General features: G+C 39.9%; 1 protein-coding gene across 1 annotated transcript in view; it reads left to right on the top strand.

The window, feature by feature from the left end:
* PREX2 (phosphatidylinositol-3,4,5-trisphosphate-dependent Rac exchange factor 2) overlaps window positions 1-19678 on the top strand; it is a gene marked incomplete at its 5' end in the record, with an annotated part of 302517 nt that overhangs the window by 244357 nt on the left and 38482 nt on the right. Inside the window, 2 exons of the mRNA XM_010848488.1 lie at window positions 14136-14202; window positions 14442-14632. Of these exons, the coding sequence (XP_010846790.1) occupies window positions 14136-14202; window positions 14442-14632 (258 nt within the window). The remainder of the gene's footprint in view (window positions 1-14135; window positions 14203-14441; window positions 14633-19678) is intronic.

Raw genomic sequence — 19678 nt, 5'->3', positions numbered from 1 at the left:
TCAAATACGTCTTTGCTTGGCTTCTGGTAACTTCAGTCAGAAGGACTCTAATTTCAGTGGCTTTGGCCAATTTCTTCCCATCTTTCTTGCATGCTAAGTCGCTTCAGTTGTGTCCGACTCTTTGCGACCCCATGGATTGTAGCCCACCAAGCTCCTTTGTCTATGAGATTCTCCAGGCAAGAATACTGGAGTAGGTTGCCATGCCCTCCTCCAGGGGATCTTCCCGAACCAGAGACTGAACCCACATCTCTTACTGTCCTGCATTGGCAGGTGGGTTCTTTACCGCTAGTGCCACCTGGGAATCCCTTGGAATATTTCAAAATCTGTCCTTCCTGAGAGGTCTTCTCACCTTCCTGAGATTAGTCTTTTCCCTTATTTTCCCATTATAAGCTTCTGTTTTGACATTTTTACATCAAATTTTAAATTCTTTTTATGCATATCTGTTTCTGCTTTTCATCTTGTCTTTCTCTCTTTGGTTTACCCATTGCTGATAAGGTACTTATTAATGGACAATTAATGAATGCTTATGTATCTATCAATGTCCAAAATTTGGGGCAACCAAACCATGATACAGAACATAACTGAGCAGCCTGGGGGTACTAGTGAGGACAAAGTAGGGGTGAGAATGAGACTAGAGGCGGAAAGACTGATTAAGAATCTATTAAAATAGTTCAGACAAGTGGAAATAAGAACTCTACATAGATGATAAAAATGGAGATGGATAGGAAGGCATAGATTTTAGAAATATTTGAGAAATGGAGGGAAAAAAATCTTTTCCACCAGAAACATGATTTGTTGAGAGGGAGACAGAGACATGCTGGATTGGGTGCCTGCATTGTTCTCTGATACAAAAGAAAGCATAGAGGTCATGCAAGCTGCTGCTCCTGCTGCTAAGTCGCTTCAGTCATGTCCGACTCTGTGCGACCCCATAGACAGCAGCCCACCGGGCTCTCCAGTCCCTGGGATTCTCCAGGCAAGAATTCTGGAATGGGTTGCCATTTCCTCCTCCAATGCATGATAGTGAAAAGTGAAAGTGAAGTCGCTCAGTCGTGTCCGACTTGTAGCGACCCCATAGACGGCAGCCCACCAGGCTCCTCCATCCATGGGATTTTCCAGGCAAGAGTGGAGTGCCACTGCCTTCTCTGAGAGGTCGTGCATAGTAAAAGCCAAAATAATGCATGAAATTTCCCAGGTGGTAGCACCTCACATGCAGAGAGGGCCAGTGAATTGCTCAAATGCAGGCACCTGGCAATGTTGCAGCCAGGACTCAAGCTAGGTATTTCCAGCTCCACAGCACACACTTAATCACAGCACTCCACTGCTTCTCTGAAGTAGGAAATGATCCCAGTATTAATGTGTTTGGCTTGGGGACATGCTTTAATGCAACTTTAATCACTAACAATGAAAGAGTTAAGGACAACACAAATATGGAAAATCTTCTTGAAAAATTGGGAATTTCAAAGGGCAAGGAAGCATTTGGATTTGTTTTGTTTTCTCTGAAAAGGGGTAGCTTCATAAGTGTAGAAGCAGAAAAGAAGCTATGACAAAGACCAGAGCAGAAGACAAAGGCAAAAGGAGCTGAAATAGTTGGAGTCTTATTGTTACTTGTATATGAAAGAAATGATCTCTGGATGATTTCTGACTGTGAATTAAACTCACTAACATGTTTTTGTCTTCATAATGAATGCACCTCATACACATTGTCAAGAAAGGAGAATTCATCTGAGTACATTTTAAATCATCAGTATGCATTATGTCATTATCTTTGCATCAAATTCCAAAATAAAGTATTGAATTATTAGATATATAATTTTATATTATATTAGATATATTATATAATAATTGTCTAATATATACCATCATATTAGATATAATATAACATTAGATATAATAATTTAATTTTAGATATAATTTAATTATATAATGATGATACTAGAATTAAATGCAAAATATTTAAAAAACAAAACTGAACTTCTTTCAAGTCTGTTATATTAAGACGTGTTCATTATGCAGAATTTAAAACCTATATTTCTGTTCCATTTATAGCATTTATGTAATAAATTAAAAGTTTCTTAGAGGTGCTTCTGTTGATATAAACTTTGAACTTCATCTTGATACTTGAGAAATCAGTGAAATCTGATATACACCAAATATACTCAGAAAACACAATGAGAGCTCATAGATGAACAAATATCTTCCTAGTCTGAAGGAGAAGCATCTTTAATAGATCTAATATGATGCTCATTGCATTTCTTATGAGCTAAATAAGAAAAGATAGTAATATGCTTAATAGACCAAGTGACATTTAGTTCATGGGAAAATTTTTTTTCAGAAAGAGATAGGAATACCAGACCACCTGACCTGCCTCTTGAGAAACCTGTATGCAGGTCAGGAAGCAACAGTTAGAACTGGAAATGGAACAACAGACTGGTTCCAAATAGGAAAAGGAGTCCATCAAGGCTGTATATTGTCACCCTGCTTATTTAACTTATATGCAGAGTACATCATGAAAAATGCTGGGCTGGAGGAAGCACAAGCTGGAATCAAGATTGCTGGGAGAAATATCAATAATCTCAGATATGCAGATGACACCACCCTTCTGGCAGAAAGTGAAGAAGAATTAAAGAGCTTCTTGATGAAAGGGAAAGAGGAGAGTGAAAAAGTTGGCTTAAAGCTCAATATTCAGAAAACTAAGATCATGGCATCCAGTCCCATCACTTCATGGCAAATAAAAGGGGAAACAGTGAGAGATTTTTTTTTGGGGGGGGGGCTCCAAAATCACTGCAGATGCATCCATGAAATTAAAAGACACTTATTCCTTGGAAGGAAAGTTATGGCCAACCTAGACAGCATATTAAAAAACAGAGACATTACTTTGCCAACAAAGGTCCGTCTAGTCAAGGCTATGGTTTTTCCAGTGGTCATGTATGGATGTGAGAGTTGGACTGTGAAGAAAGCTGAGCACCAAAGAATTGATGCTTTTGAACTGTGGTGTTGGAGAAGACTCTTGAGAGTCCCTTGGACTGCAAGGAGATCCAACCAGTCCATCCTTAAGGAGATCAGTCTTGAGTGTTCATTGGAAGGACTGATGTTGAAGCTGAAACTCCAATACTTTGGCCACCTGATGTGAAGAACTGACTCATTTGAAAAGACCCTGATGCTGGGAAAGACTGAGGGCAGGAGAAGAAGGGGATGAAAGAGGATGAGACGGTTGGATGGCATCACCAACTCAATGGACATGAGTTTGGGTAAACTCCAGGAGTTGGTGATGGACAGGGAGGCCTGGCGTGCTGTGGTCCATGGGGTCACAAAGTGTTGGACATGATTGAGCGACTGAACTGAACTTAGACTTTCTACAGTCTAAGTAGAAATAAGATATAATGAGAAAAACCAGAAGGTGAATGATCTGGAGTTGCCTGCTGTAGTAATATACTGGAGGAGGGAAAGTTGGTCAAACTTGGATTCCAGTCCCCACTCTTGCACTGATTGTCTGTATGACTTGGGGCAAGTTCTCAGTATCTCTGAGCCTTGATCTCCTTTTCATCCAGTGGAGCTAGCAATGCTTCATAAGCTGACTTGAGTATGAGGTTGAGAGGAGATTTACATCATCCTCAGGATTTGCAGAGAAAGCAATGGCAACCCACTGCAGTACTCTTGCCTGGCAAATCCCATGGACAGAGGAGCCTGGTAGGCTGCAGTCCATGGGGTTGCTAAGAGTTGGACATGACTGAGCGACTTCACTTTCACTTTTCACTTTCATGCATTGGAGAAGGAAATGGCAACCCACTCCAGTGTTCTTGCCTGGAGAATCCCAGGGACAGGGGAGCCTGGTGGGCTGCCGTCTATGGGGTCGCACAGAGTCGGATATGACTGAAGCGACTTAGCAGCAGTAGCAGCAGCAGCAGGATTTGCCTAGTGTAAGGAGTAGCTGGGGCTTCCCTGATAGCTCAGTTGGTGAAGAATTCACCTGCAATACTGGAGACTCCGGTTTGATTCCTGGTTCGGGAAGATCCGCTGGAGAAGGGATAGGCTACCCACTGCAGTATTCCTTGGCTTCCCCTGTGACTCAGCTGGTAAAGAATCTGCCTGCAGCGTGGGAGACCTGGGTTCAATCCCTGGGTTGGGAAGATCCCCTGGAGAAGGGAATGGCTGCTGCTGCTGCTGCTGCTAAGTCACTTCAGTTGTGTCCGACTCTGTGTGACCCCAGAGACGGCAGCCCACCAGGCTCCCCGGTCCCTGGGATTCTCCAGGCAAGAACACTGGAGTGGGTTGCCATTTCCTTCTCCAGTGCATGAAAGTGAAAAGTGAAAGTGAAATCGCTCAGTCGTGTCCGACTCTTAGCAACCCCATGGACTGCAGCCTACCAGGCTCCTCTGTCCATGGGATTTGCCAGGCAAGAGTACTGGAATGGGTTGCCATTGCCTTCTCGGAGGGAATGGCTACCCACTCCTATATTCTGACCTGGAGAATTCCATGGACTGCAAGTCCATGAGGTTGCAACGAGTCAGACACAACTGCGTGATTCTCACTTTCACTTCACTTTCAAGGAATAGCTCCTCACAAGGCATCGTATCTGCAGGTTTATTTCATGGAAGATGGGTTTTGTGAGTTTCCTACAGAACAACTTACTTGAAGAATACAGTTATAATCATGGGCTTCCCAAGGGACTCGGTGTTGGAGCAGGTGACCTCACTGCCTTGTGGGGAAGACAGAGGCAATCTTCATAAAATAGTTCTGCAGGATGGAATTGGGCAGGCTTTATCTCCAGTATTCTTGGGCTTCCCTTGTGGCTCAGCTGGTAAAGAATCCTCCTGCAATTCGGGAGACCTGGGTTAGATCCCTGGATTGGGAAGATCCCCTGGAGAAGGGAAAGGCTACCCACTCCTGTATTCTGGCCTGGAGAATTCCATGACTGTATAGTCCACAGGGTGGCAAAGAGTCGGACATGACTGAGCAACTTTCACTTTCACTATTTGTGCACAGAGATACTTCTGAGAATAACTTAGATACTGTCTTTGATTTCACACCAGAAAAACTGTTAAAGATAGAGACAATGGTGGAAAACTATCTAGAAGGATGCACAGCCCCAGTTTTGTGTCCAGGCCTGAATTTAGTCCCAAGACAGAAACGATGATTGCCCTACTGTGCTACGAACAAAGTAGAAGGAGGCTTCCAGGTGCCTCCAAAGACAGTATTAGAAGTGGTAGCTTTTTATCTAGTTTGTGATTAAAAGCTAAATGGAAGGCGTCACATGCAGCTCTGCTCTGCTACACCTTGAATGCCACCAGATTTGGGGGGCAGTTAATAAGGGTCATTTTTGTTATTCTGCAATCAAAATTAAAGTTATGAGTGAAGTAGTGATTTATCGTATTCAACATCTAAAGAATTGAACAAACACTGCATATACCAATATTTAAAGTCTTTGATGTGTGAGATGAATGGTAACTAATGGTAACTAATTTCTTGTTTGGTAACTAATCTAGGTTGGGGTGATAGCATAGCTTACAGGGGAAAATCCATCTTTAAAATCTTTCTATGCTTGTTTTAATAACTCAAAACCCTTCCAATGGGCTTCCCTGGTAGCTCAGTGGTAAAGAATCCACCTACCAATGCATTCGATGTGCGTTTGATCCTTAGGTTGGAAGGATCCCCTGGTAGAGAAAATGGTAACCCACTGGTTGCCGGAACAATCCCATGGACCGAGGAGCCTGGCAGGTTACAGTTTGTGGGGTCACAGAGAGTTGGACATGACTGAGCAATTGGGCACGAGTACAAGGCATCTCATAGAAGAAAACCAGTCTCATGGAGCTATGTTGACAGGGAGGGAAGATTTTAAAGTAACTTCTTAACAAAATTCAATAAAATTGTATTGCCATTAATAAATTAAGGATACTTCTACCCATTTGGTTTCTCTAATTTATTTAATTATATTAAACCATCAACTTTGGTCAGTACAAATAAATTCACTGGCATTACTAGGGAGAATGGGGTGAGTAGTGAGGTGGATGGAGTCAGCTGAGGGGAGTTGTTCAGAGGTTTGGAAGGATTACCAGGTTAGGCTTCTTGGCAGAAAATTTTGACTGGAAGAGGAAGGATATTATTGGACAATGTCTAAAAGATACATGGAATCAATGAGGGCATATTTACTTTTTAATTGGAATGCACTTGCTCAAATTTATAGTTCTTTGGAGAAAGGACTCAGTAGTGGATGAGATGATTTCTTGTTTATCCATGCTAATTTTCACTTTTCCTTAAGTATGTACTTAGTGATTCACTTAACAAATACTTATTGAGCAGCTGCTTTGGCTAAGGCAATATTCTAGATGCAAGGCTTACAGAGGTAACATGACGTAGATCATGTTTCGTTTCAAAGAGTTCTTTAAAACTTAACCTGTAATCTGTTCATCTGAGGAATGAAATTACAAAAAAAAAAAAGAAAGAGTCCTGGGGGATCTTCAGTTTCTTAATGTATTTTCATTAGCAGAATTCAGAAATAGTGAGAGCTTCAGGTGGGCTCCTGCAGACCCAGGTACCAGGCTGGTCCCTGTGGTCTACTTGCTGACCCAGGCAGCAGACCTGCATGCTGAAGATTCCCTTCGATGGCCCTTGCAGAATTTCTGTGTGGACTGACTAGTGAAAAGTTTTCCCAGCTGAAGCCAGTCAGTGAAGATAGGAAGAGCTGCCTCTTCCTTCAAATGCACAGATGCCAACGCAAGACCACAAGGATCATGAATAATCTAGGAAACATGTCATCACCAAAGGGAAAAAAGAAAAAAAAAGCTTCAATAACTGACTGTAAAGAAATGGACATCTGTAAATGTCCTGACAAAGAATTTAGAACGATCCTCAGAGAAGTATAGTGAAATGTAAGAAAGCATGGTCAACCAAATTAGGAAAACAGTGAATGAAGAAAATTAGATGTCCAGCAAAGCAATAGAAACCATTTAAAAAACTTAAACAGAAATTCTTGAGTTGAGGAATATGTTGATTGAACTGCCAAATTTAATAGAGAACTTCAACAGATTCAACCAAGCAAAAGCAAAAAAAAAAAAAAAAATCAGTGAACTTGAAGACAGAGTGTTTTAAATTATCCAGTCAGAGGAACAAAAAGAAAAAGAAAAACTAAAAAAAGCTTATGTCAATTATGGGATACCATCAAGAGAAACAACCAACTCACTACTGGAGTCCCAAAAAGAGAAGAGAGGGAGAAAGGGACAGACGCCTTTTTAAAGAAATAATATCTAAGAAATTCCTAAATCTGGGTGGAAATTTGGACATCCAAGTTCCTGAGTTTATAGGTCTCCAAAGAGTTTCAACCCTGAAAGTTCTTCTCCAAGACACATTATAATAAAGTTGTGTAAAATCAAAGGCAGAATTTTTAAAACTGAAAAGAAAAAAAAAAAAATTGCTCACGTACAGTAATAGAGAACAAACCTTCCACGAGGCTGTCAGCAGATGTCTTAGCAGAAACCTCACAGCCAGGACAGAGTGGGATAAACCTGGAGGCCGTTGTGCTCACTGAAATAAGCCACAGAAGGATACTATGTGGTCTCACTTCTATGTGGAATCTGGGGGGAAAAAATGAAGATGTTGAACTCATAGAAGCAGAAAAGAAAAGGGAGGAAGGGAAAATAGGACGACGTTGGTCAGAGGGTACAAATTTGTGGTTATGGAAGATAAATGCATCTAGAGAGCTTATGTGCAGGCATGTTGTGTATACTTAATAATACTGTATTGAACCCTGAAATTATGCTTAGAGTGGAGTCCAGGAGATTTTACATACACAAAAAATGTTAACTAGGTGAGGTTATTAAATATATTATATATTAATTAGCTTGACTCTGGTCATTTCACTGTGTATATTTATATGAGATCACCATAGCATTTACCTTAAATATGTACAATTTTTATTTAAAAATTTTAAAATGTTCAGATCAGATCAGTCGCTCAGTCATGTCCGACTCTTTGCGACCCCATGAATCGCAGCACACTACGCCTCCCTGTCCATCACCAACTCCCGGAGTTCACTCAGACTCACGTCCATCGAGTCAGTGATGCCATTCCAGCCATCTCATCCTCTGTCATCCCCTTCTCCTCCTGCCCCCAATCCCTCCCAGCATCAGAGTCTTTTCCAGTGAGTCAACTCTTCGCATGAGATGGCCAAAGTATTGCAGTTTCAGCTTTAGCATCATTCCTTCCAAAAGAAATCCCAGGGCTGCTCTCCTTCAGAATGGAGTGGTTGGATCTCCTGGCAGTCCAAGGGACTCTCAAGAGTCTTCTCCAACACCACAGTTCAAAAGCATCAATTCTTCGGCGCTCAGCCTTCTTCACAGTCCAACTCTCACATCCATACATGGCCACAGGAAAAACCATAGCCTTGACTAGATGAACCTTTGTTGGCAAAGTAATGTCTCTGCTTTTGAATATGCTATCTACATTGGTTATAACTTTCCTTCCAAGGAGTAAGCGTCTTTTAATTTCATGGCTGCAGTCACCATCTGCAGTGATTTTGGAGCCCCAAAAAATAAAGTCTGACACTGTTTCCACTGTTTCCCCATCTATTTCCCATGAAGTGATGGGACCAGATGCCATGATCTTAGTTTTCTGAATGTTTAAGCCAACTTTTTCACTCTCCTCTTTCACTTTCATCAAGAGGCTTTTGAGTTCCTCTTCACTTTCTGCCAGAAGGGTGGTGTCATCTGCATATCTGAGGTTATTGATATTTCTCCCGGCAATCTTGATTCCAGCTTGTGCTTCTTCCAGTCCAGCGTTTCTCATGATGTACTCTGCATATAGGTTAAATAAACAGGGTGACAATATACAGCCTTGACGCACTCCTTTTCCTATTTGGAACCAGTCTGTTGTTCCATGTCCAGTTCTTGGAACTCTTTTGCTTTTTCCATGATCCAGCGGATGTTGGCAATTTGATCTCTGGTTCCTCTGCCTTTTCTAAAACCAGCTTGAACATCAGGAAGTTCACGGTTCACATATTGCTGATGCCTGGCTTGGAGAATTTTGAGCATTACTTTACTAGCGTGTGAGATGAGTGCAATTGTGCGGTAGTTTGAGCATTAAGATGTTAAGTAATGAATAAAATGATAATGATAGCCATCAATAACATTGGGTGATGTGCTACGTGTCAGATGTTGTGCACTAAAGACCTTGTGTTTGTGTGCTTAGTTGCTCAGTCGTATCTGACTCTTTGCAACCCCATGGGCTGTAGCCCGCCAGACTCCTCTGTCCATGGGGTTCTCCTGGCGAGAACACTGGAGTGAGTTGCCAAGCCCTCCTCCAGGGCATCTTCCCAACCCAGGGATCGAACCTGGGTCTCCCGCATTGTGGATGAATTCTTTACCATCTGAGCTACCAGGGAAGCCCAGTTAAACAAAATCACCATGTTTTATAGGGTCTAGTGTATAAGCCGCTCCAGTGTTCTTGCCTAGAGTATCCCAGGGACGGCGGAGCCTGGTGGGCTGCTGTCTCTTGGGGTCGCACAGAGTCGGACACGACTGAAGCGACTTAGCAGCAGCAGCAGCAGCAGCAGTGTGTAAGTATAGAAGCCAAAAGTTAGGCTTTTAACATCTAAACATGATAGTACTTAATCATGTTTATTTTCATCTTTTCTTCTTTAAAACACTGAAGAAGAATTTGCTGTATCATTTCTGCTAGTCATTTGTAGGTAAAACAACACTCCTATGAGTCTTGCAAGAGATCTTATGAATATTTGTCTCTTAATCATCGTTTTCTCTCATCGAGGAGGAAATATTAAATACCCTTCCTCTCTATTTTTAAGTTCTGATGATTGTTAAATCCTATAAGTATTTGCTTCAGTGTTAACTGAGATGTAGCCTAATAGTTATAAACTTAAAAAGAATCCTTCCTACAAAGAATTCTTTTTCAAAAGTGCATAATAATTATTTTTAAATTAAGATATTTAATATATTTCCTTTCGTCTATCAGGTCACACATATTTTTAGTTGTTCAACTGTGTGTTTTAGATCTCTCATGAAATAAAACTCAATTCAATACTACATCAAGTATTATTACAGGCTATGAATCAGGCACTGTCTTTGATTATGGGACAGCATACTATAACTTTAGGTGCTCTGTTTTTGACAAGCCAAGAGACAAATTTATCCAAGCAAATCCAGGTTTATCTCATTATTGAGGATTTCTCTTCATATAACTTTAGGTAAAACCTGTTTCAGAGAAGTCAGAGCTAATGCTTATGGTTACTCAAGGCGGGTGGGATGAAGGTGCAAATCACCATTCTCCTACCTACTTATTTAGCATGTATTCTTTGCCCATATGTGGGCACAGGTTGAACCTATCTGGTGATTTTCATTTATACAAGAGATCAGTATCTTTTGATGTGATTTTCTGTGGATTTTCCCCCTTTAATTTAAGTGCTATGATAGTCAAAGGCAGTTTAACAATAGTACTTATGAAACAGTCACACCTATAGTCAACTGCTGTACCATTGTAATAATGGCATGTCTATGACTAATATCTATAATTGACCAAACACTGTTATAACTCCTTTTTGAAATGCAGAGTAAATGCTAAAATCCCAAAACTACATGATCCAGGTTAGAATATTTAGAGATAGGACATGATATTAGAATTATATATGAGTCTGGCCAAGTGAAAAATTTCCATAAATTATTATAAATACAGAAATGATCTCATAAGCACTGATGTAAAGAACAGACAAGAATCTAGCAGAGACCTGAGTGGAATACTGTAGTTGTTCCTCCTTACTTATAAAACACCAGTGACTCTTGTGCCTTAATTACCTCTTAGAAACTGGTTGTCTTCCAGCATGCCCAGAAAAAGGGAGACGAACAGCCAGAGAGATTGCCAAATACCAGTCACTTTTGTCATTGATTTAACCTCTGTGTCTCTCCTATCAGACTTTTGCATGGTCTCTCTTTATGTAAAAGCCTGACCATTCCTGGAGCATCAGCTTGACCCTATAGAGCTGTGATCCTAATATGTTACTTATTTGAAAAATCAGTTTTCTAACTTGTTAGTATATTAACTTGCATGAGTCTGAATTAATCTTGATGTTCCCCACACGCATTTTCTTTCTTTCACGGCAGATGTCAATTCCCTGTGTCCCAGACTTCCCTGGCTGTCCAGTGGTTAAGACTCCTACTTCCAATGCAGGGAGGCATGGGACTGATCCCTGGTCAGGGAAGTAAAATCCCACATGCTGCAAAAAAAAAAAAAAAACTAAACTAGTCTTTTCACTTCTAGGGTCTCAAATTTCCCTAAATTGTCATAGCTGATGGGTCGTGTACTTCTTTCTATTTATTCTTTTTAAAAAAATAATTTTATTGTTGCTGTTGTTCAGTTGCTAAGTCATGTCCAGCTTTTTGCAACCCCATGGACTGCAGCAATCCAGGCTTCCCTGTCCTTCACCATCTCTCAGAGCTTGCTCAAACTCATGTTCATCGAGTCAGTGATGCCATCCAACCATCTCATCCTCTGTCCTCCGCTTCTCCTGCCCTCAGTCTTTCCCAGCATCAGGGTCATTTCCATTGAGTCAGCCCTTCACATTGGGTAGCCAAAGTATTGGAGCTTCAGCTTCAGCAATTTTATTATTTTTTTAATTGGAGGATTTCCCATTTATTCTTACTTTTTCACTGGTAACAAAGTTTTCCCTGTGTAGTGCTTCTCCACTGCTTAACAAATTAATTATATCTTAGTTTGGTATTTCACTTCCTCACACTATGAATCTAGCCCACTTGTGCAATACTCGGTCTCTCTGCCTTACATGAACCTGCTGTCTGGCAAAGTTGGCTCCACCCATTTCTCTTTCTCTTCTAATTGTTCATAGTGTTGCCTCTACTTGAAATTCTGTTTTTCCATTTTGGCCTGTCCTGAATCCCATCCATCCATCCAAGTCCAACTCATGTACCATATTCTTATGGAGCCTTCCTTCTTCCTCATGTGTGTGTATTTCAGTATCTTTCTGTAAGTTTTTAACCTACCTATCATTTCCTGGACTACATTCTAGATACCTCTGTATTTGTCCTTGCTGTTAGATTGTATGAGATACTTTCCCAAGATTCATTTCATTTTAGTTATTTAATTTGGATATATTTATACTGCATTTATTGTAACATGACATCCCCTCTTTCCTTGGTATTTTATTCTCTAGGGACTAAATAGAAAATATTATCACACTGCATTTATTTTGTAAGGCAAGGTTCATTTACAAAGTTGCAACAAGGAAACCTGATGCATGCCTGCATGAAAGGAAACTTACTGTTCATCCTATGTAAAGTAGCAGGCGTGTTTTCAAAACCGTCTTAATAAGATTTGCTTATTGAGACAAAGAGCCATGACTTCATTCTTACTAACCTCAAAAGCATATTAAATTACAGTCAATTTTGGCATTTATCCAGTTTTACCATTAACTCTCTCATAAATTTTGATTAAGGGGTATTGCCAGACTTTTGTAATTAAGGGAAGTGCATTAGAAATGTATTTCATGTTGGAAATTTGTCATGTTCTGAAAAATACTGAAGTTCTATGAATGCCTGTAAACCTTAGGGATGGTAAAATTCATGGCTAAACAATCATTTTTCTGAACAGAGAGTACCCAAAATTAGTTACAGGCTCAAATCTAAATTTTTATTTTAAGAAATAATTGATTGAATTAAAATATTTCTTGGCTGTGTAAATTTCATAGGAGTCAGGAAGAAGCTGTATTTCATGGTTACCTTCTCTCAGTGTCATCAGCCCATAGATATACTTTATAATAATTTGCCACTTTCTATAATTATGGATTAATGAATATTAACTACTCACACAAGTCTGGATCAGTAAATATATTTAGCTCTGAATTTGTCATAAGCTTTTATCTTCTAAAAGCATTTTGAAGGGTGTGATTATATCATGAGATGCTTTATCTATTTTCATTTTGCTCTATAGCATTTGGCTTCCCTGGTGGCTCAGACGGTAAAGAATCCACCTGCAATGCAGGAGACCTGGGTTCGATCCCTGGGTTGGGAAGATCCCCTGGAGGAGGGCATGGCAACCCACTCCAGTATTCTTGCCTGGGAAATCCCATGGACAGAGGAGCCTGGAGGGCTACAGGCCATGGGGTCCCAAAGAATCGAATAGGACTGAGTGACTAAGCACAGCACTATAGCATTTAGAAAAAGTGAGATTCTCTCAGAATAAAGTTTTACTTGATGTGGGCATTTATACATTTTAAATCTATAAAATGTTTTATTCTGTTTTTCTATTAGCTTGCTTCATCAAATATGTGGGGTTTTTTCTTTAAGCATTTTGTCCCAGTGAAAATTTGTAGATTTCTGCCACGTCAGTTCAAGTGACTATAGCAGGATTAGATCTATGTGATCCTCCTCTTCACTGGCTGAATCAGTGACAACTTTTTTTTTTTGTTTAAGGACTGTCTCTTTTAGAAAGTAGGGAGAGTGCTCAGTGTGGCCAGCTGTGTATCACTTTTCTAGAGTGAGTTTTCCACTTAGTGTATTAAAATAGTTGTGACCATATTGCATCCTGGTGACAAAAAAGAACAAGTATATCTTGGAAGAGAATTTTACTTCTCATCTGAACATAACTTAGTGGCTGAAAGAATCCAGCTAAGTAATCTGTTTAAAATTAGTGTTTGGAGAATTATTTTCATAATCTGTCACTTGCATAATAAATTAAAACCAGATCATGTTTTTCAACAGTCATGAGAAAATATCTTTCTTCAACTTTTATAATAATATTAATTACTGCATCAGTGAGCACTTATTCTGTGCTGTGTCCCCTCCTAAATATTTTATTTGCATTAACTCACTTCATTTTCTTGGCTGCCTCATGAAGTATTATTAATATAAACTACTAAAATCTCCAAATTACAAAAGAGGAAATTGAGGCATATACAAATTAAATATCTCTCTAAGGCCGTATAATAAATAATAGAGGTGATGGTAGCTTTAATTGTTTTTTTCTGAATGGAAAACTTTCTTTTTTTGCAGTTCCACTCATGCTAGCATTCAGTACTTTGTTAATTCATTTGTCTTTAAAAGGAAATCAGTAAAACTTGCACGTCTTCATGCTTTTTAATTTTGCTAGCAATAAATGATCATTTATTCTTTGGATTCTTACAGGGCATTCTATTTGGACAAGTCAAATTCACCACCAACCTCTACATCTAAAGCTGCCTACGTAGATAAGGTAAAAATAGAAGATTGCATTGACCCTATATTTTACCATTTACCTTTTATTTAATTTTGTTGGTGTTGTTCTTGAGCATGGTGTCAGTATAAAATTTATGAGCTCCAGTTCTGTTACCTCCATAATAAAATATTTTAGACTGTAGGTTATAATGACTGTGAATTATAGCCCATCTAAAAAGATTTCTTTCTATTAAACATGTTGAACTTTACGTTTATCGTTTTTTTTTTTTCCTGTAGCTCATGAGGCCTCTGAATGTTTTGGATGAACTTTATCGACTGGTGGCCTCATTTATCAGATCCAAGCGCACGGCCGCCTGTGTGAACACGGCTTGCAGCGCCTCCGGAGTTGGGCTGCTGTCAGTGTCCTCGGAGCTGTGCAGTAGGCTGGGGGCCTGCCACGTCATCATGTGCAACAGCGGCGTGCATCGGTACGTGACTCCCACTGTGCTGCATCTTTGCCTGCGTCTTCACTACACCTCGTTATGTTTGGACTTTCTTGTTTATTACATTTAGCTCTGTGAAATTATAGCTGGAAACATATTTGGAATAAGATTTCAGAGATTCGTTAATTCTTGCAGAGTAATTTCTGGCTTTAGTTCTATTTTCAGTGACTGTTTATTCATACAAAATGAATGCAATCCCACATTTATATCACTGTGGCCTAGAAGCTTATCATTCTTTATATATCTTAAGATTTATACTTTAGGTACAAAATTGTGCATCTGTTTTATGCACTCTAGGAACTTGCTTGGTAGGAGCTGGTGACTATAATATTTTCTAGAAAAAAGGTTTTTTACCTTTTCTTCAGTGGTTTGGGTCCTTGTTACTCAATTGTTGTGAGTTAGATGTTTTCTTGGGGTTACCACTGCCTTCCTACTTCTGGCAAAATCACAGTCTAAAAGCCCACACGATATGCTCTTCCTGAAACTGTAAGGAGGAGTTTTAGATGGGTTCTATTCAGGTGGTTTATCTTATGCATCAGTGCTCTGTTTGGGAAAGCCAGTAGGTACATAAATTCCTACAGCTGTATCAGATTCAAGTCAGGTCCTTCTTCATAATCACTTATTCCTCTTCTGTCACATCTCAGTTTTCACAGAGAAATGAAACCATATAAGTGAAAATAATAGAACAGGATTTAGTCCTCATTGTAATCTGGTAGGCAGAGAGTCTTCTGTCGCCAGTCATAGTCTGTTCTTAGTATGAGGCCAGTTAGATTTTGAGAGAATAGTAGTTGTTGTTTATTCAAACTTACTTGGTACTTAATCCATGCAAAGGACTGCAGTTGGTGCTATTGGCTGGGTAACATCATAAATTGATGATGCTTATGGTACAGACATGAGGCATGAACAACAAACAATTATTAAAGTAAATAATAATGTGACAAAATAAGATAACAAAAATATAATAAATATAACAAATGACTTAGACTACAAGAAAAAAATAAATGACCTAGGAGAGTTACAGCTAAAAAATAAGAATCAGAAGCAACATATATCTTGGAGATGGTTGGAACTTTCCCTGGAGAAGGTAGTGTTTGAACTGGGTTTTGATGGGTAGAGGTTTTGAAGAGGTAGATAGAAAAAGTTGATTCAAGTCAGTAGGTTTTCATCCGTGAAATTCCATTTGACTTGATATGCCTGAATTATGGATTTCAAGTCCTACACAGCATGTCCTTGCTTATGAAGTGTGGCAAGACTTTGTTTCTCTAAAAGGAGCAAGTACACCTGTGTGAGTGACACAATAGACAGAATTGTCCCCTTTATTTTAATTGCTGAGTACTTTGTGCTCTATTGCAAGCTTACTCATGCCCACGCTCAGTCACTCAGTCATATCTGACTCTTTAAAACCCTTTGAACTGTAGCCTGCCAGGCTTCTCTGTCCATGGGATTCTCCAGGCAACACTACTGGAGTGAGTTGTCGTTTCCTCCTCCTGGAGATCTTCCCGAGCCAGGGATCGAACCCACCTCTCCTGCATCTGCCGGCAGATTCTTTACTACTAAACGACCTGGGAAGCATTGCAAGCTTACTAAGAGCTTAGATGAAATATCATTTGCAACTAAATGAGTTCAGCAGAGAAATGCTGTCTCCGATCAGTCATGTTCAATCGTTCTGTTCTCATTCATTCATCCATGTATTTACTTTCCATTCACTCAGTTAATATACATTGAGCACTAATTATGTGCCAACACTGTTCTAGTTTCTGGTATCAAGCATTGGGAAAAAAAAAAAAACAAAAACCTCCCTACTGTTATATAATGTAAATCAGGTGGGAGTGAAACAGATGACAAAGTAAATAAATGGTAACATGGTAGGTGACATAAATACAGAAAAGAACAGAAGTCAGAGAGGTGACAGGGGACAAGATGGGATGAGGGGATGTCATCTTCCAAGGAGGAAGTTCTGTTGGGTTGGAGACCTGTGTGAAATGCAAGAGTGAGTCATGCAGATATCTCAGAGAAAGTGCATTCGATTCTAGAGAGCAGAGTGCAAATGTGGGAGTCTGAGTGGGAGCCAGCATGATGTGTTCAAGGAACATAGAGGCCACTGTGGCCTTGACACTCGGTATGTCATCACCATGATTAATGTTCTTACTCTGCACTGGTGTAAGATCATAGTTATCTGAGGACTGTGACAACCAAGGGACATGTCAGGCTTCAAACTACAAGCATATTCTCCTATCTCCACATGAATTTACTGAAAGTTAATGCTTTTAAGTTTGCCATTTAATGCAGTTCCCTGGCCGTTCAGCGGTTAGGACTCTGTGCATCCATTGCAGGAGGCCTGGGTTCGATCCCTGGTAGGGGAACTAAGATCGTTCAAGCCTCATGGTATGGCCAAAAAATTTTTTCTAACTTCCAGAGTTTTTTAAACTCTAGAATTTTTTAATCCTAGAATCATGACCAAATTGTCCAAGTTACTCTTTCATATCTCCCATGAGCAGTTTTAGAGTTTGACGATTGATGAGTAGGAGAAATAGATCGGTGTTCTACAACCATTTTTTAATTACTGTATTCATTGATGGATGTGTTGGAATCACAAGTAACATTGAAATTTCAAAGTTTTTTGGCTTTCTCCATTTCTGCAGTTCGAAATAAATATAGCTTTAGTTAATTCATTTCAGAGAGATTTACTGAGATGTAGGCAAAAATGCCCCATCACAGGTGCTGAAATTAAGGTTAAAACTATTTGAAAATAGTACTATTTTATTTTTCTGTTATGCAGAATAATATAGGCATTTAGTAATATCTTTAATCTTTCAGGTAAGGCTATGCTTAGATTTTTCATGGTGATAAAATGTGTGCTGATTTATGTTATGCAAGAATCAGAAATCTTGCATAACTCTGTTACTAAAATACTTCTTCAGTAATTATAATTCAGAAAGCTAGGAAGGAACCCAAGTAGATCCATACCTACCCTAATTATTGAACATGGAGGTTTACCTTGAGGTTCTGACAAAGGGGAGAAATTCAAAATATGAATTAGAATAAATATTACAGACTATTTTTAGCATTTACTTTTAAAATTAAGATGGGAAGTGGTTAACAATATGGCATCCACATTAGATAATCAGTTTCCTGCCTTTTCTGATTTTATTCACCAAGAAAAAGGAATCTAAAATATTTTAAAGTATTGAGTTATAAGCCTGTATTTGATATTAAAGAGAAGAATGTGATTTTTCAGAATGAAAGGGCAGTTTTAATTAGCATTCATATCTAGATGTTTTAACGCCAACCTGAATTAGACGCCTGGATGGCATACCACAGAGAATGAAAGCTGGTTTTTGTTGTTGTTAAGTCACTAAGTTGTGTCCAACTCTCTTCAAACCCCTGGACTTAGCCCGCCAGGCTCCACTGTCCTTGGGATTTCCCAGGCGAGAATACTGGAGTGGGTTTTCATTTCCTTCTCCAGGGGATCTTCTCAACTCAGAAATTAAACTGAGTCTCCTCCTTGGCAGGTGGATTTTTTACCACTGAGCCACCAGGGAAGCCCTAATGCAAGAAGGAATAGAATTCAGGATGAATTATTAAAATCTTTTCATAGTGTTTGGTCCACCTTTGTTTTTATTAAATTCTCTTTCCCAGGGCAGTCCTTTGTGTGCATTACAATTCTACTGATGAACTTTCCTCCCTACACTCCTCAATCATTCACTTGTGTTAAATACCTCCATTGTTATTGAATATTGAAAGAAGATTGTCTTTTATTAAGATCAGGCTTTTTTTTTTTCCTTTTAAATTGTGTCTGTGATATTAAAAGCTAGTTTGATAAATGGAACTTTTCCATCTTACTCCTTCTATCAAACAACATATATCTGAACATAGTTTTATTAGTACGTATAGTTTTATAAGGGCTTCCCTGGTGGCTCAGTGGTGAAGAATCCACCTGCCAGTGCAGGAGATGTAGGTTCAATCGCTAGGTCAGGAAGATCCCCTGGAAAAGGAAATGGCAACCCACTCAAGTTTTCTTGCTTGAGAAATTCCATGGACAGGGGAGCCTGGCGGGCTACAGGGATTGCAAAGAGACAGCCCATGACTGAGCGACTAACGCTGTACTCCCCTATTGCTATGTTGCCCCTCCCCGCTTCCCTCTTCCCACTGGTAACCAATAGTTGGTTCTCTCTGTCTGTGAGTCTGCTTTAAAGCTCTTTTTTATACCATGCAGTTGCTTGCTGCAGCCCTTCCAACAGCGTGCCAGAGGGTTTCTAAATTTCCCTATTACATCCTTCTGCCGAATCCTTCCATTCATTGTGGTATTTCATTTTGTTTTGCTTCTTTCTCCACATCACTGCTTAATAGCCAACTGTTTTCCTTTAATCATTATATTGACAAATCAGCATATTGCAAAAGTTATAAAACCCAAGCCTGAGCCTTACCACCTCCAAAAACAAAGATTCCACGTCCCTCCCACGATGTCTGTTTATGCTTCCTTCCCCAGTGGCAACAAGTAGGTAGATATTTCCAGAGGCTCCCTGAAAGGTTCAGTTCAGTTCAGTCGCTCAGTCATGTCCGACTCTTTGCGACCCCATGAATCACAGCACGCCAGGCTTCCCTGTCCATCACCAACTCCCAGAGTTCACTCAGACTCACGTCCATCGAGTCAGTGATGCCATCCAGTCATCTCATCCTCTGTCGTCCCCTTCTCCTCCTGCCCCCAGTCCCTCCCAGCATCAGAGTCTTTTCCAGTGAGTCAACTCTTCGCATGAGGTGGCCAAAGTACTGGAGTTTCAGCTTTAGCATCAGTCCTTCCAAAGAAATCCCAGGGCTGATCTCCTTCAGAATGGACTGGTTGGATCTCCTTGCAGTCCAAGGGACTCTCAAGAGTCTTCTCCAACACCACAGTTCAAAAGCATCAAATCGTCGATGCTCAGCTTTCTTCACAGTCCAACTCTCATATCCATACATGACCACTGGAAAAACCATAGTCTTCACTAGACGGACCTTTGTTGGCAAAGTAATGTCTCTGCTTTTCAATGTGCT

The sequence above is a fragment of the Bison bison genome, unplaced genomic scaffold, assembly GCF_000754665.1.
Source record: "Bison bison bison isolate TAMUID 2011002044 unplaced genomic scaffold, Bison_UMD1.0 scf7180017864267, whole genome shotgun sequence".
Lineage (NCBI taxonomy): Eukaryota > Metazoa > Chordata > Mammalia > Artiodactyla > Bovidae > Bison > Bison bison.
The sequence above is the reverse complement of the archived record's forward strand: the minus strand, read 5'-3'. Positions and strand labels throughout refer to the sequence as shown.